The sequence below is a fragment of the Corvus kubaryi genome, unplaced genomic scaffold (genome assembly GCF_017639235.1).
Source record: "Corvus kubaryi isolate FWS band 111438036 unplaced genomic scaffold, C.kubaryi_AGA036_p1.0 37383, whole genome shotgun sequence".
NCBI lineage: Eukaryota > Metazoa > Chordata > Aves > Passeriformes > Corvidae > Corvus > Corvus kubaryi.
Genome location: NW_024581125.1, coordinates 3,482,583 through 3,499,539, shown reverse-complemented (window position 1 = coordinate 3,499,539; position 16,957 = coordinate 3,482,583). Strand labels below are relative to the sequence as shown.

The 16,957-nt window shown below is 40.7% G+C and overlaps 1 protein-coding gene across 1 annotated transcript in view; it reads right to left on the bottom strand.

The window, feature by feature from the left end:
* Positions 1 to 16,957, bottom strand: part of ERBB4 (erb-b2 receptor tyrosine kinase 4) — a 314,498-nt gene that overhangs the window by 152,497 nt on the left and 145,044 nt on the right. Inside the window, exons 5-11 of the mRNA XM_042035252.1 lie at positions 16,660 to 16,778; positions 12,870 to 13,011; positions 11,296 to 11,409; positions 9,804 to 9,930; positions 6,925 to 6,998; positions 5,632 to 5,722; positions 2,654 to 2,853 (exon numbers count right to left, since the gene is read on the bottom strand). Of these exons, the coding sequence (XP_041891186.1) occupies positions 2,654 to 2,853; positions 5,632 to 5,722; positions 6,925 to 6,998; positions 9,804 to 9,930; positions 11,296 to 11,409; positions 12,870 to 13,011; positions 16,660 to 16,778 (867 nt within the window). The remainder of the gene's footprint in view (positions 1 to 2,653; positions 2,854 to 5,631; positions 5,723 to 6,924; positions 6,999 to 9,803; positions 9,931 to 11,295; positions 11,410 to 12,869; positions 13,012 to 16,659; positions 16,779 to 16,957) is intronic.

Genomic DNA, 16,957 nt, shown 5'->3' with positions numbered 1-16,957 from the left:
GTGATCCCAGGAAAGGGCAAAGAGGTATTTGACAAAGGAGCCTTGACAAATAATGCAAGAATATGTTCCAAACTGCTGTGTTCAGCTATGTCCTGAAGCTGTCAAAAACAGTGAAACAACTGGGACACTACTACATGAAGGGAAAAAGCACCTTACAAAATTCACCTGAGTAATTTCCCATTGTCTCCTAACAAATGGGAAGTTATAGAAAGCTTGAAGCAAGGAGGAGTCATTACTGTGTGAGACATGAGGCCTGTGTTCCACCTCATTACTGTGTAGTTTCTTTTTATATTAAATGCCTAGGAATGAAGGAAAGTTGATTATTCTTTCATTAAATGCTGCATGATAATCAGACAGCTAGAGCCAATGTGACATGAGAAAACATCAGAGCCCCAAGACCATGATTTTTCTCCCATGGTAAGCAGGTTTTTTTCATGTGGTAGTGAAGAAACCTGTGCTCTCTGGACAGTTCACAAGTTCACGCAACTCCTGGCAAGGTGAGACCAGCTAGAATCTGGGAATATAACCTTAGTGACTCTTGCATGGTCAACAAAACTTTGAGCTTCTTCATTCTTCTGTTCTGTCAGCCCAAAAATTCCATATGGGAAATCTCAAAGGGCTAATTCTTTCTTCATGCCATACAAAATACAGTTGTTACTACAGCAGTAGCACAGAACTAGGTGGTTCCTCACCACATGATCCTGTTACACTGCAGGGGAAAGCAAAGAGCAGTGCCACACCCCTGGGCAGATACAATTCTCCTTCTTGGCAGCACCTCTATTTTCCAATCAATACTCTATTTTTATAGCTGGCTTTCTATGTGGGGGCAGAAGAAAAACAGACTGCACGCTGGAAGTGTTCAAATACTCTTCACCCTCACAAGAATTAAAAGCAAAGGAAAAGCCTTGAGATGGAAAGAAGGAAAACCAGGAGAACAGAAGCTGTTAAGAAAATGATACAAAGCTCATGGATGTTGAGCAACTAGAGCTGATGAACTGGGTAAAGTTGGTGTGTTGAAAACAGAAACTGTGCAGTCTTCTTTGTCCTGCAGCTGGTTAACTCCACAATTCAGGACTATTTTTGGACTGTTCATCCAAGCTTTGTTCCCACATGACATTCCCACCACATATTCAGTTGTCTCTGGAGGATGAAGCACGCTCTGCTACTCTTTCAGCCAGCCACTGGATTCTTCCACCCAGGCTGTGTAACCTCCTGGCTGGGTGACAGAAGCAAGGACACCAGGGCACGAGGATGTCCAACACCCTGGGCCCCTCCTCCCCACAGCAGAAGCAGCAGCCACCGCATCTCTCCTCCTTCTGTGCTGATCCCACATAACCTTCTCCAAAATATCATGGTCTAATTTATGGTTTCACAGCCAACACCAAGGACATCTTTTGCAAAATACACAAAAAATATCTGTCCCAAAAAGTTCTGTTCAGCACATCCTTCTGCCATGTGTAACACAAAGTTTGTGCCGGAGGATAAAATATGGTGCAGCTTGAAAGTGGGCACTGCTCTGCTGGGAGTTAAGAAAGAACCCTTTCCCTCTACACCCTTGGACACAGTCACAGTAAAAACTGCCTGCAGTGACAGAAAATTTCCTTAACCTTCAATTATTTAACTTGCATGTAAAGAAATAGCCTAATAAAATTAATAATAACAATAATTAAAGTGCCACACAACAAAACCACGTGGAGATCGACCAAGCAAGACTTTGTTCTTCCTGTCGCTCTTCCATGGTAGGAGAGATTAGAAAAGTAACTGAGCAGCAGAGACAAAGCTCCAGCTGTATTTCACCTAACACTGAAGGTACACTTACACTACAGTGATGAGCACAGCCATTCACACTCTCAAAACAGAGCCAAACAGCACTTCAAAGGGAGGGGAGAAGAAAAAAAAAAAGAAACAAAACCCCTCAAAAAATAACAAACAAAAAAAACCCCAAACTAACAGAAAGAAAGAACTAAAGTGCAAGTCAAAAATAGGACCCAAGCTTGAAAAAACCCAAAGCAAATATTCTTGGCTGGTCAGAGCACAAACTCCAGCAATATCACTTAAACATACAGCAATTTAATGAATCTCCTCTCTTGCAAGCAGTCTAACAGATGCTCAAAATGAACTGCCTTGATGCTACAGTATGCCTGTATTAATGCAATTTGATGCCTGATTTCTATATAAACAAGTTATTTTATCTGCTACAGAGCTTTCTTGGCTTTTCAGTACTATGATCTCAGCCTAGGTACTGGCATGTAAGCTTTCCTGTAGTAGTATTTTTTATCAGATAGGTCAAATAAGGAAAGGGAGAACTTGGTGACCTAAAACAGTCCTGAAAGTGACCTTTCTGGATTAAGATAGGGCCCCTTAGGGTAGGGGAAGCAGAAGATGCTAATCCCACTCCATAAGGAAAGGGCTGTAAAGTCATGAACACTCCATTCACAGCCTTTGGAATTCACATTTGTGAAACTGGAACATTCCCAACAAGGTAAGTAAGCAGCGCGCTCTCTCTGCTCCCTCTCCTTTGTTCACACCTTAAAACATTTCATTTTCCTGCTCAGACTGGGCCAAATCCCTGGAATGACCACAGTTCCCCTGCTGTTCATGGAGTTCCACGAGCCCCCAGCTGAGTTTGTGGCAGTGAGCAGCAGGTACTTACTGCAGTTCTCTGCCCTTTTGTTCCGGTGGATCACTGTCTTTTGGCTGGGGGTGCTGAAGAGGCTTGTCCAGTTGACAGTGTGGTAGTAGCACAAATTGCTGTTGTCTGTGATGTAGATGTTGCCAGCACTGATTTGCTTCAAGGACTGGAACTGCAGGGAGGTGATGCCTTGTTGCTTTAGGATGAGCAAGGAAAGGCCACTGGGATGAGAACAAAAGTAGGAGAGAATAGGAATTAGCTTCAGAAGGCACAACTTATTGTATCTGGTAGGGAACTGCCCACTGGAATTAGTTCCAAACGTCAAGATGACCTTTCTGGAAAAACTAAGAATTGTTCAGAAAATTTTTATTTTGTGGTAACACAAATATTTTCTGAGTCAACATCCAGTTCTACTGCCTAGAAAATTATGAGTCTTGTCAGGAGCGAGATACCACAAGGTGTGATGCTCATAGCACTAGGCCAAGCAGACCAGCAGAACTCCTCAACCAGTTTCATTTCATCCATTAATAGATTTTTTGAGATAATGTGCTGTTAGGAAAACTGAATAAAATTCAGGTTTTTCTTTCAACAGCATTAATACCATGATAGCTTATATGCTAAGAAGAAAATGACAAAAATCATGCAAAATGTATTAAAACATCTTCTGCCAGGCATCAAATTAATGTCATTTCAAGTAATACAGGAAGAAATTGTTATTTTCATGGAATTTTTTCCAGCCCACTTTCTACATTTCATTTTTCTTTTGTTGCAATATGTGGTTATCGCCGCTCTTCATCAAAGGAACAGTAAATGATTGTCTGTGCAACATGAAAATGACTGCACATATTTTATGACTGAAGATTAGTGAAGACAATATCCAGTTTCTGGGCATCCTTTAAGTTATTGTATTTTAATGATGATAATTGTTTTCCAGCTGTTCCAAATAAAAATTGCTGCCTTGGAACAGAATGCTGGGCTGTAATTCAACCTCAAGGTTTCACTGCTATTCATATTCTGCTCGGGTTGCTGTTTAAGATGCCAGCAGAATCCCATGCCTGACTGACTCCATCTGCAAAGTGGGGATCCAGGGGTTGCTGTATAAATTGCTCAGGTACCTCCTTGTGCTTCCCCCAGCATTTTTCACCATGTTTTCTTATCTTCAAGCCAATTTCTCCATCTGAGTTTTGACACAGAAACATCTCTGGTAAAAATGGCACTACAGAGCTCACCTGCAGGGTGCCTCAGTGATTTCCATGACCTTTTATCTCTTCTTAAAACCACATTGTTGCCTGGGCATTGGAGCCTGCACGTCTAATCACAACCATACAAACCCCTAATAATGAGGCTAAGTTCTACTATTCATTCCTTTTAAACTATGTTTCTTCACAAGGTATTTTAAACCATAAATGTAAGTTCCAGGCAATGAGGTAGTAGCTACAGCCATGAACCACGACTTTTTTTAAAAGAATAATTATGTTGAGAAGGTATTACCCGTTTGTCATAGGTTAGCAAGCATAGTCCCGGAAGGGACGTCCTTGCTAAGGGGTGCTTACAGTTTCCTCTGGGAACTGATAGAACCTATCAGCTGGCCAGTTTGAATATGGACAATTCTCTAAGCCACTTAAAGTTGTGATCACCTCTGTGATCCACATTTAAGAATAGGCAAACTCCCCCCCAAGCTCTCTCTCGTTTCCAGCGCTGGGACAGGTGGCTGCGGGCCCCGTGTGGGGGCCAGCGGGCCCAGCCAGGCCCTGCTTGGGCCAGGCCGGGCCGGGCCACGGCCATCCTGGAGCTGATGGACCTGTTCCAGCCGTGGAACCCCCCCCCCCACTGCCTTGCCGTGGGCAGCCAGAGCGGCTCGGCTCTCCCTCCCTCTCCACTGCGATGAGAAAAATTCAACATTCCAGCTGCAAAGCTGCAAGGCCGAGGTGAGAGTAACCCTTTTATTGCTGTGAAGAGCTGAAAACCTGAGGGAAGAGAGAGAGGAGATGCTTAAAGCTGAAATTCTGTTGTGAAGCTATGATATATCAGAGTATCCTGTTGTAATTTCATGAAGATATGGGGGGTGGAGTGTTCAAAAGCACCTGCGCTGAGATAGGCAGATGCTGACGCAGCTGTAATTTCATGAGAAGTTTGGACAGGGAGAGATGAACCAGATGAGGACTTTTGCTCCAAACAGGAAAGGAGAAAACCTCAGTCCCTAGAGATGAACCAGATGAGGACTTTTGCTCCAAATGGGAAAGGAGAAAACCTCAGTTCCTAGAGATGCTCCCAGAGATAGTCCTAATGATGAAGATGATGAAGACCCTTTGCTCCCAGGGAAGGAGAAGGGCCTCTGTTTTTGTTTCTGAACGGCTCAACCTTAAAATTGTACCCCAAAAAACTTCAAGAGTGGACCCTCGAAAGCAGTTGCGGGAAAAGCTGCAAGTCGGGGGAAAGGACTCACACGCAGGCAGAGAGACTCCTCTTCCTAAATGGACTGAACAATATTTGGAAGTGGGCGGCTGTCTCGTTGTGATAATGTTTTCATAGCATGAGCAAGAAGAGACTTCTCTTTCTAAATGGACTGAACAAGGTTATTATGGAAGTGGTAAACAGACTGAACATCTTAAGGGTTGTCTTTTCACATTGTCAGTGGGAGAAGGGAGGAAGGTGGGGGGAGGAGGAGAGTTCTGAAGGTGGTATAATTTTTTTTCCTTCTTCTTTTAGGTCTGTTAATAAACTTCTTTATATTCTTTCAAGTTTGGTGCCTGCTTTGCATTTCTCCTAATTCTTATCTCACAGCAGATAAACAGTAATGAGTATTTTGGACCAAACCACTACACCGTTATAAACAACTGATTAGCAAAGATCCTGGTAATGAACATCTTGGTAACAGAGGAAAAAATATATTAATTTACAATGTCCTTCCCAAAGGATGTTGCATTCTCTGCTACTGAACAAAGAATCACAGAACACTAATAAAAAATTATTCCACCAACAGAGAAGTAGTATCTTACCTATAGAGAGCTCTCCCACCAATGGTAACCAAGTTAGAAAACACTCTGAAGTCCGTCATATTCTCAGGCCATGACTGTATGTTCAAATACCCTGAAGGAGGAAAAGGCAAACACATGAATGCCAATTATTTCAGCCATGTGTGAGTTAGGACAGGCTTAGCCTATAAAGGAAAGACAGTGCCAGCTTGAGGAAAAGAAATAAATAAGGAAAGCTGCAGACACTCAGGCTGCTCACCACCATCTCCTCCAAGAAAGTGAAGGAGAACTCACTCTGATTTCCGAGGTGAGGACTGTTCACTCTCTGCACAAGTTGTTTTGAGCTGCACAGACACCCAGAGAGGGCAGTTCCCCATGCTTTTGACTCAGCACTGGGCTGAAATGCAGTACACTTAGTTAAGCACAGGGGTAATTCCACTTCTGTAGCAGGGCTGAGACTGTCAATTAATGTGTTTAGGAATGGCAAATAGTGTTCACCCAGGTGCCAGATGATCTTTGACATTAATTAGGAAGGGATTAAGAGTTTACTTTCATTTTTAATCCCATGGGTTTGCTGAAATTAAAAACTTTTGAGAGGTGAAGCATGCTGAGCTCCACCCAGCTACAAACAAGCTGTGGTGCCCAAAGGTTTTTGGGGGTTTTTTTTGTGCACGAAATTGAACAATCTTTTTGCATTTTCCTACCTATACATAATCAGAAATCAAATGAGAACTCAGAGCTGTAGTATCTTCCTCCCTGTACCCCGCATGGTGAAACAAGAAGCAAGATGCAAGAAAACAAAGTACTGAGTTCCAGTTCTATGACCTCATTAAAAAGTCACAAAAAATGGGACTTACTACCACCCCACACATTATATATCTGTCTTTAAATTACAAAAGCTAACTTGCAGCAGCATCTTCTGTTAGACAAAGGCAAGGAGCTGTAAAAGCAGACTGGAACTTTCAAATGCTTTCAGGTGAAGAAAATGCTTTCCCACATTTCAGCACCACTTCCCTCACATTTCCCTCCCTTGCAGCACCTGTCCTACTTTGCTAACATGGGACCAAGATCCCTTGTCCACTTAACATCTGCCATAATGGGCATCCTGTGTTCATGAGCAAAGGACAACACATTTGTGAAAATCAACTGATACTGAAATTTTCTGCACTAAACTTTTATAAAAATTACAGCGTGATGAGCTTAATGAAAACAAGTACCTTGTGTTCTTCAGAAAACCCAACACATGACAACTATAAATGCAAAATGAGAATTAATTAATTAAATAATGCAGATTATAGGAGATCAAAAGCGTGTTACCTGTTATCTCTCTCACTGTTTGGAAGATATTTAATTTCTCTGGATTGATGGCAGCGATCGTGTGATACGGGTCTCTGAAAGATTAAAAACATGTCATGTGACACTCTAAATAAGAAAAGATCAGGTTCTCAAAGCCATACCATGTAGGAAACAGCTTTAAGGTGCTGAACACTGCTGTTATGAGGATATGCACCAGGCTTCTTCAACCTGTTGTTCCTGCAGATTTGTGTCTAACTTCTCCCACATCATTTTGAAGGAACATAAAGGTTCAAAACTCATTCATGTTTTAGCAAATATTTATGCTATGGAAAATTAAGGAATTCTAAACATGAGTGACCTTCCTAAAGGAAAGATGAATTTTCAGTGTTTTTTCCAGGAATGATACAGCTGTGATGCTGTATACCAGGACTAACAAAGCTGCTCCTGAAAGGAGTGACAACCTATAAGCAAAACAAAGCTAAGAGCATGCCAGCAGTTCCTGACACATGGCATTTAAAGAGCACACTTTATAGAAGGTGTTGAACAAGGAACCTCTAAAAGTACAGATCCTTGCCAAGCAAGTCTGGCAATGAGAAATGAAATAACCTCCAAACCTTAAAATTTAAAGCTAGATATGCTATAGTACAAAAAGATGAAGCTGACCTCGATTTTGAGAATGCCATCATTTAGTAAATGTTACTTTCCTCCCCTATTTAAAGAAGTCAACCAGAAGCTTAAACCAAACAAAAATTCCTCTGCAATGGCATGTCATGGTATTTTTGTGGGTTTTGTGAGAGTAGGAAACATCCTCAATAAATATGGAGTGTGTGTTTCCTCCTCTCCTCCTTCTCCTTTCCAGGACACATCATTCTTGGAACTGAAACACGCAGGTGATCCACCTGGCTGTCTTTGGGGACAGGCCTCACAAGTCTATGAGGTAACAGACTGATGGGGTCACCTCTAACCACCCTGAGGTGACTCCAGCCCAGCAGCAACAAAATGAGTTCTAGAACCTTAACAAAAAAGCCCAGTGGACCACAGAGGCATCAAACACATGTTATTTTAACAATTTGGGGCTCTCAGAACACTAAATAATAAGTTTTGACTACCTAAAAGAAACATTCAAAATGCATTACCATCAAAAAAGGAAAACCCTTGCCCGCAATATACATGAGGTAGCTGAATTTCACCTCTAAATTCTGAAGATAAAATAGCTTTAAAGATGCAGATATACACTTAAACCCCTTAAACAGCTAAATGTCTGATGTTTTATCAACATATAAAACTGCAGAATAATGTCTATCTTAATTATTATAAATAGTTGTGTATAAAACAATTCATAATTACATATATATTTTACATAAATTATTACAAATTCACAAAGACTTAAAGCTCAAGTGTTCAGGAAAGAGACAGACTACAGAACCACAGGATCAAAAAATAGGACAGGATCAATTGTAACAGCACGGTTTCCAATGAAAACAACAATAAAAATATACTCTGCATCTTCCACCAAAATTACTCTCTGTCACTACCACAAGTCTTCCAATTCCCCAGAGAACCAGACTTTAAGTCCCTACAATCTAAAACACTAAAAATTCATACTCTAAAAGCTGAAGTTCACCGTGAATAAATGAATTTGTAACAAAAGTTAAGTAAAAGTTGGAGAGGCAATAAGTAAGATTGTTGTTTCTCTATACTGTCCATTTATGTAACAAACTACTTGTGTAGCCAGCGTCATTTTTTAAATTTCCCTTTCATATTGTGGGTTTGCAAAATGTAATTGAAACTTTAAATAAAAAAGCTGATCCAGAAATACAGATATTTTCACTCATTCTCAAATCTTCTCTTCTTTTAACAAATACTAATGTAATTCATGCTGTAGAAAAATTTCGGGTTGCAGAACTCAGTGCCCTCATACTTTAGGCTTGCTGAAATGAGTTTTCTTCATCAAGAATGAGACACAAAGTGCTACACAGTTTCAAATTACATGTCTTATTCTTCTATAAAATAGAACAGAATATTTTAACTTACTGCTTATAGTCCAAATTCAGATATTTTTCAGACAAGTACAATTTTATTCAAGGTTGGGCTTGGTTCTTTTAATTTAGACAGATTTTTTAATGAGCTAATATAACTTTTCCCGCAAAAGCAGTTCTTATACACGAAATTAAATTTCATGTAATGCACTGGATTAATCCACACAAAATTGCTCATGGGCTCTAGCTGCTTGTCTTGCATTTACTCGATTTTTTCCTGTCCTGTGCTATTTAACAGGCTTCCATCCAGCCTCTCAGTGGGTCATTTGGCCAGAGCAGAGCCATGTGACACTTTGAGGTTCTTCTGGACCTATTACAATGAGCAAAATTTAAACCAAAATACTGGATTTATACACCAGCGAATTCTGTGTGCCTCTGCAACTGAAACTTAAATAGATTCTTCAAAACTGATTGACAAGAGGGCCGTTTTTGTGCACGTGTGTGCACTGACAGCCACCCAGACTGTGACAAGATATGTTAACCAAGGCTGTCTCTCTGCATATTCTGCATATTGTTCTGCTGGCCATACAAAATTTAAACTCATGGAAGGTAACTTCCCTTTCTCCCTTCCATTCTCTGATCAGCCTTTATTGGGAGCCAGTATTGAGGGCCTCATAAAGTAACCAGAGAGTCATACTTCTCTTTTCTCTTTTTAGTGCAAACAATTAATCCATCCTTTCTTTTCCTAGAGCTTGAATCTTAAGAATCAAGGAAACAGTTTTCTTCACAATGGAAGGCAGAAAACTAATTTATCCTGGATCTGCTATTGCATAAAAGAAGCCTGCAGCCATCATTAAGAGGTGGATGCAATTGGTTTCAGCTGGCACCATGACATTACCATCTTAACATTTTGTCACTTACCCATGAATCCCAGTGACAAGGAAGATAAGGTTGCCATTGATCTTGGTACAGTTTACAAACTTGTCAATGTTGCTGGAATCCACTGTCTGAGCTGACACCAGACTCCCTGTTCCAATGCCATCACATGCTGCCAAAACAAGGAGCTTGTATAAAGAACTAGGGAAAACAATTACTGAACAGAACATGTTGGCCTTACAGACACGAGTCTTCATCTCATTCAGCAGAGAGGTGTTAAAACAGCACCCTTGACCCATATTCCAAAAGAAGCACATGCCAATTTAAAACAAACAGAGAGCTAAAGTACCTGCCACAGAACCCTGGCACACAGGTTAAGATATTTCACATGGGATATAAAGGTGAGTATCAACCACACAAAATCCCACCACACAAAATCCCACTCGGCCCAGCCATGCCATTTCTAGGTGCACTACACACAGCAGAAACTGAGGGGCTCTAACTCTGCTGGCTCCAGAGGCCTCCTTCTCTTAACCATCTTTGCCATAAGGCCTTTCAAATGGTTGTATAAATAACTCATTATTTATCACCTCAACCAGCAAGTTACTGGTGCCTGGAGGAACTCTGGCAACCAGTGAGGAAACTTCTCTGTGTAGCCTTTCTGTGTAATTGAGCTGCGTTTTCTGGGACACAGGATGCATCCAGGAACAAATCCCTCATGACTTCAACCACATAATGTATTCTGTCTTCCAAACTGGGCTCCTCTAATGGCAACTACCAGTAGAAGCTTTTACAAACATGTGATAGCTTTCCTCCTGAGAAAGTAAGGAACTCTATTCCTGTGTTTTCCTGCATAAAACTATCTATTCAACAACAATGTTATTTACCACAATTAAGCCAGATGTGGCTTCCATCGGGACTGAAAAGTGGCATAGGCCCATGTAGGAAAACTTATGGTGCTTTGCTCCACAGACCTTCAAGCAGGGACTAGAAAGTCTCCCTGCTGGAGTCTAGAACAGCAAAGTAACCTACAGATTTCATTCCTCACAACAGAACCATCACTAGTGTGTGTAGACACTGAGAAAGGAGGTAGAAGGTTCTGGGAAAGCAGAGACAGAGGAGGGAAATAGAAACCTAATGTTGTATGGACAAATATGAGACATCCCACACATTGAAGTCAGGGCTTTTTGCATGGCCCCCTTTGGAATGACAAAAGGACAATGCTAAAATACCTCCAGGAGATACTTGTCATTCAAATAACACAATGAAGAATTCTTTCAGATTTCTCCAAAACCAACAGAGAAATCCCCTTCATTTGTATCTAATAAAAAAGTAATTTGTTTGGTTACATTACCATTAAAACTTAATAACTTTTCACTCTATTGTATGTGCTTGACACACAACCTACATAGCTCAAAGTTTTGTGGGTATTCAAAGGCTATTAATATTCTATAACACACCATGAAGGGCAATTCACACCAAAATAACACCCAGTGTAGACTACATTCAAGAAAATTTATACTGAACCGCTGCCTACCTTTAGGACAAATGTCAGTGCAGGGCTTGCACATCTTAATACCATTTTCTTCAACCTCCATCTTCGAGCTCGGACATGCCCGGACACAAGAGCTGGAATCTACCACAAAGTTGTCTGAAAAAAAAAAAGGAGATATTGGCAGAAAGTGAATAAAAGCTGGGACATGTTTTTGAACTCTGTGCCAATACCTATTGTTACCTTAGCACTTTCCCAGTGACATCAACATTCAAAGCTCTGTGTTTTCAGAAGTGTATAAGCAAAGTAGGCACGTTATCAGAGACTTACAAAAATCCATGAATTGTCAAGCCTGATCCCTCTTTCTCCCCCATTTGGCCTTATTATTATTAGTAGTAGGGAAAAAAAAGTTACAGTAATTGGAGAGAAATAAAGCAAGATGGTCTGTCCTGTCTTTTTCATGCACCCACAAAAATATACATCTGGGCTAAAACAGTGCACATGACAGTAACAAGTATTTCAAAATTTTCCCTGTTCAACAACTGCCAAAGGGAAGGTAGACTGATCCTATCTAATTAAAAGCTTAATACTGATAAGAAAGGAAAAAAAAAATTGTAAGTGTTCAATGAAGTATTTGGGCAAATAATTATATCCCTTATAGAGCATGATATCAGGTTCTTAACAAACCAATCTTTGCTTCAACAAACCCACCACTATTACAGGCAGAACTAGGCCCTGGTGGTCACAGCCCTCGGCTGCTGTCAGTCCTCCACAGAGATTCAAAATTGGGATTTTGGGTTAGGTTGAATTATGGCTCCATTTAATATAGATAGCCCATCCTCCTTACATGTAATTTAAGGATAAAATAATTAAAGCACAACCATAAACCTTCATGGAATGAAAGGGAGAGCAAGAATACTATCTCCTTTATTATTCTTTCCAATTAAACCAGCAGATTCAAAGACTGTGTAAGTGATGACCCTGTAATTTTTTCTGTTACTTGTCATCATCTGGCTGGTAACTCAGAAGCATGTGGGTTTTACACGCATGGGATTCTTCTTTTTTTAACCCCCTCTAATTTTACTCTGGAGTTTTAAGACTGCATTGTTGTCAGTATTATAAGTTTGTTCCTCATTGGGACAGAACTTCTCAGGGTAACTTTCTGTCAAACCGTCATTATTCCAAGTTAAGGGTAACAATATCATGAAAGCATTTGGTGCCAGGTGCTGGTTGTGGACTGTTATTTTTCTGAAACAGAAATTCATACCCTTCTACAATCCCACTATTTTAACTATTTATTTCCACTATTTTGGAATTTGCAAATACTGAACTTAAAGCATGAATGCAACAAGCAGTGGACCATGAACACATAAACCACCTTTCTTCAGGAAAATCACTCTAGGATACTTGGGAAGTGTCAGCAGCACAGAATGTCACTGTCTTTAGTTAACACCTGACTGAGTTATTACAGGCTGCAAGCACATGCGGAGTGATTGGAGAGATTGTGCTCTGCACTCAGCTCTCATTCTCTCACTGTTTCTAAGGCTCCTGAAATGCAACTCCAACTCCCCATCACTGCAGGAGAAGGCAGGTAGCAGGGCAGATAACACAGCACTTACGTGGGCACTTCTTGACACAGAAAGCCCCGTAGGTGTACTTGGCGTTGTGATTGTGTTCCAGCTGGAAGGTGGTGGGGTTGTACACAAAGGTCTGGGGACACTGTGTGACACAAGCACCACTGTCATTGAAATTCATACAGGCCTGCAAAACGAGACAAAAAATATTGACTTAAATCATAGCTGCTTTAGGGCTTTTCTTTTGGTGTAAAAGATGGCCTTGATTGTTCAGACTTGCTGTGACGGTGAGGAATGTGATACAGAGCTCTCGAATATTCACTTAGGCTACTTGGATTTTTGCTAGGATCTTGGCAAATATGTGACTTTTCAAATTAGGGAGTTTGGTGAGTCCCCTTAATTGGCAACAGTTGCCTGTTACAACACTTACTACAAAACCAAAACAGCACTGTAATTTGTTCATAACTACTCACAATCCACTAATTCTCGACTTGATAGGACATTCTAAAACTGCCAAGAGTAAGCAGCTGTTTATCATTGTCTAAGCAAATGCTAATGACTTTTACAGAGGTCCAACCCTTTAGATCTCTTACAGCATGAGTACATCATCCAGCTGAAAACTGGAATTCCCAATTAGGAAGCAAGAGGGATAAGATCTTCTTTTGAGCTAGCACAGGAGGGGGCCATTTCCCTAAGTGGTGAGTTTAACAAGGTCAGTTGCTTCACATACTGAGAGAGGAAAATAGGACTTTGTCCCACTTAGCATTCAGGCTCTGCCACGCACAGCTGACAGAGGACAGGGCCCTGACAAATGAAGAGGCGAGTGTATGGATAACAAAAGTAATGGGATGCAGGGAAAACAATTGACCATGCAAGGCTGGTAATTAGGAATAGAAAGGCCCACCGATTTTGACATTCCTTATCAGCACACATCATGTCTATGGTTTTAACCACAGATTATAAGAAAACTGTTGGAGCAATTTTCACAGAGCATACCGTGAATGAAAAATTTGTATGAATATGAAAGCTGTAGCCTGGCTTGGATCCCTCTAACAGTTTAAGCAGCCACTGTTACTGGCTATTGCCTCCCCACTAACCTGTAATCCAGGTTGCTTTAGAAGTGTTAGTCTAGGAGTGAATCCTTCTGGTCTTTTTCCAGGTTGTTAAAATACAGATGGTTTTGTGTCTTTAAAGAGTCAACAAGTATAACAATAATATATATGTCCTGTCCCCTTCCCTCCTGGGCTGGGACTGAGAGAAAAGAGAACAAGATTCCTCTCTTCTGCTGATTTTACTAGCAGTCCTTATCTCCATTTGGATCAGGACCAGCAGGACCATGGGACCTGTCATGCCAGAAGATTTCAGAAAGGAGAGGATAATAATATATCCAAGGACAAAATCTGCTGCTGAAAGGGACAAGCAGGGAGATCCGTGATGAAAGCACTATCCTACATGGAGCATGTGCTAAGCGGAACTGCTGATCCTGTCTTTCCTGGTTCTTTCAAATGCCAATTACAAAACCTGCCATTTTTTTCACAGAAACAGATTTTTTTTCCCTTTACAAAGATAAACACTTTACTCAGAACTGGATGTGAAGTCCACCCGAGGAATAGTGTTGTGTCACTCTTCTGGTTCCACTAGGCACTCAACCAGGCCCTCCTACACATTTCAAGTTCTAGACCCAGTTTGAATCTGAGATTAAAACATCAATAAAACTTTGCATTACCATGTTGGCTTGCATTTATGTCAGATGATGATTACTGTCTTGCTTTTAGAACTGAATATGCAAATGACTGGATGGCAGCATATGGAGGAGGATGGATGAATTTTATCTACAGATATTAAAACCATATTTAGAACAGGATGCTGTTGCAAGATGCCATAATGCTCTAAAGGATTTGTAATGCTTCATAAGCTGTACTTTTGCTTATTAATAAATACTAATATAGTTTTTTTCCTCAACTCATTTCTTACATGTTGACTTAAAAGGTACTCCATCATGTACATGACAATTCTCTGATAACAGTTTAGCAAATGCATAAAGTAAAACACACCAATACTCCTTGGAGATGTGACAATTCTCAGGAAAAACTCATCTAGAAGATCTGGGAGCCTTTAATTTATGGCTAAAATGTTTTATATACTTTCGTAATTGCTTCAATAATATATGCAAATGTGTAGCATTTTGTGCTAAATGCTGCTAATTTGTCAATAAAAGCATGGGGAAATACACAGGGAAAAAACAAAGTTCTGTGTCTCCGCTGAAAGCTAAGCACAGTTGTCTATAGCCTAAAGCATTACACTTTTCACCCACTGTGTCTAAGCAAGTAATGACTAGTCCTGAAAATTGCCAGACCCCTGCTGAATTTCTTTTACATTGCTCTGGGGCCAGGAGAGAATGAGAATAAACCCTGAGTGCTTCTCTGCTGTATCAGAACAAACATACTAGTTGATTCTTTGCATACATATTTCCATGGCTGCCACAATTCAGGAAGTCTAACTTTCAGGCTGCAGCATTACATAACTTATGCTGCCAATAACTTGTCCTTAACCTTTGAAAATGGGCACACATCAACACATCAGTTCTGAGGATGTTCCTCAGTGCTCATTTGGGAACAATGACTGCATTTTTCATCTTCCCTTTACCTATTTATACTGTACAGGACACAAGAAGGAATGCTATTTTCCTATCTCTCTAGTTCAAAGCCAACAGAGAACTTCCAGTGACTGGGAAAAAAAAACCATACCATATGTGCTGAGCATCTACTTGAGAAAAGCCACAGAAAACTGTTTTAGTAAATCCTGTTGGTGGCTAAGTCAAGCCACCACTACAGTTCATCAGCAGCCAAAGAACAGCATTTAGAGTGTGGTTTTGAAGCACAAAACCTGTCACTGTCAAACAGTCAGGGCCAGACAGAGAAAGACTCATTTTTGTCAGTTCCTTATGAGCCACTTGCCCACAGTTTCAAAACATATGCAATTTTCCATACCCTCCTCCCAACCCCACCTGGCAGTCAACTTCACAGGTATTTGTCTCTTCAGTCACATGGGTACCTTTGAAAACCCACCTCTCTATGCAGGTTCTAATTCTAGGCTTCTTTAGACCTAGGTTTGCTTCCCCTGAAACCATTAGCAAAACTTTTCTCATCGACCCAGTGTGATGAGCTACACCTTTTTTGAGATCAGTTTTGGGTTCTAAAGCTGCTAAAACTCTTAGAAATAATGGATTAGAAACAAAAAGATTTTTTTTAATGGCCTGGATGTTTAGATTGTCTTTCTTTAAAGAAAAAGCCATTTCTTCTTTCCATCTGAAGCACACATGTAGTAACATGCATTTGAGGGAGAGCGTTTAGGAACCACTTTCCTTCCATCTCCACAAAGAAGCATGCCCAGTTAAAAAGCTGAATTTAAATTAAGTCTGGCAGAAACAGGGAACACCTTGCACAGAGAAGCTAAATAGTATTCTTAACTTTCATATGAAAAGCACACAGAGCACTAATAAAAATCATGTTCAAATGTAATGACAAATACTTCTAAAAATTTGCTATCACCTCTAAAAGCTAATTTTGGAAAAGAAAAAGATAAAAATCACAGAGACAAGCACATTAATGGTTCCCAAACTGTATTTACAAATCTCATAGATCTGTTAATGGGTAATATTAAGTAGATAAATGATGTTAATAGAATATGAAAAACACTAAATGCTAAAATTTGCATCCTGAATCTGCGAGTGTGCATATAGTACATTAAAAGGGATGAAATTGTGAATTTCATGGATTAAAGCATTAAGAATCTGCAGAGTGACTGGCAGGAAGAATAAAAAAATCACACATACAAAGCAGTCGGTGTCCTTGGGTCCGGAGCAGCCGCCGGCGCACTCGCGGTGGCAGCAGTCACTGACATAGGGCCCATAGCAGCGTCCATCACACTGCTCTGCACACACAGTCTTCGTCACTGCACAGGGCAGGAAAAGGGACAGCGTCAGACACAGGGCCAGGCAGAGAGCTCTCCAAGTGCTCCCCGAGCAAAACCCCCACAGCGTGCTGGAAAAAGCCCCAAGAGTGAGGGAACTGCCTCAACGGTGCTGACACCTGCATCCAGAATGCCTGCAGGACACCTGCATCCAGAATATC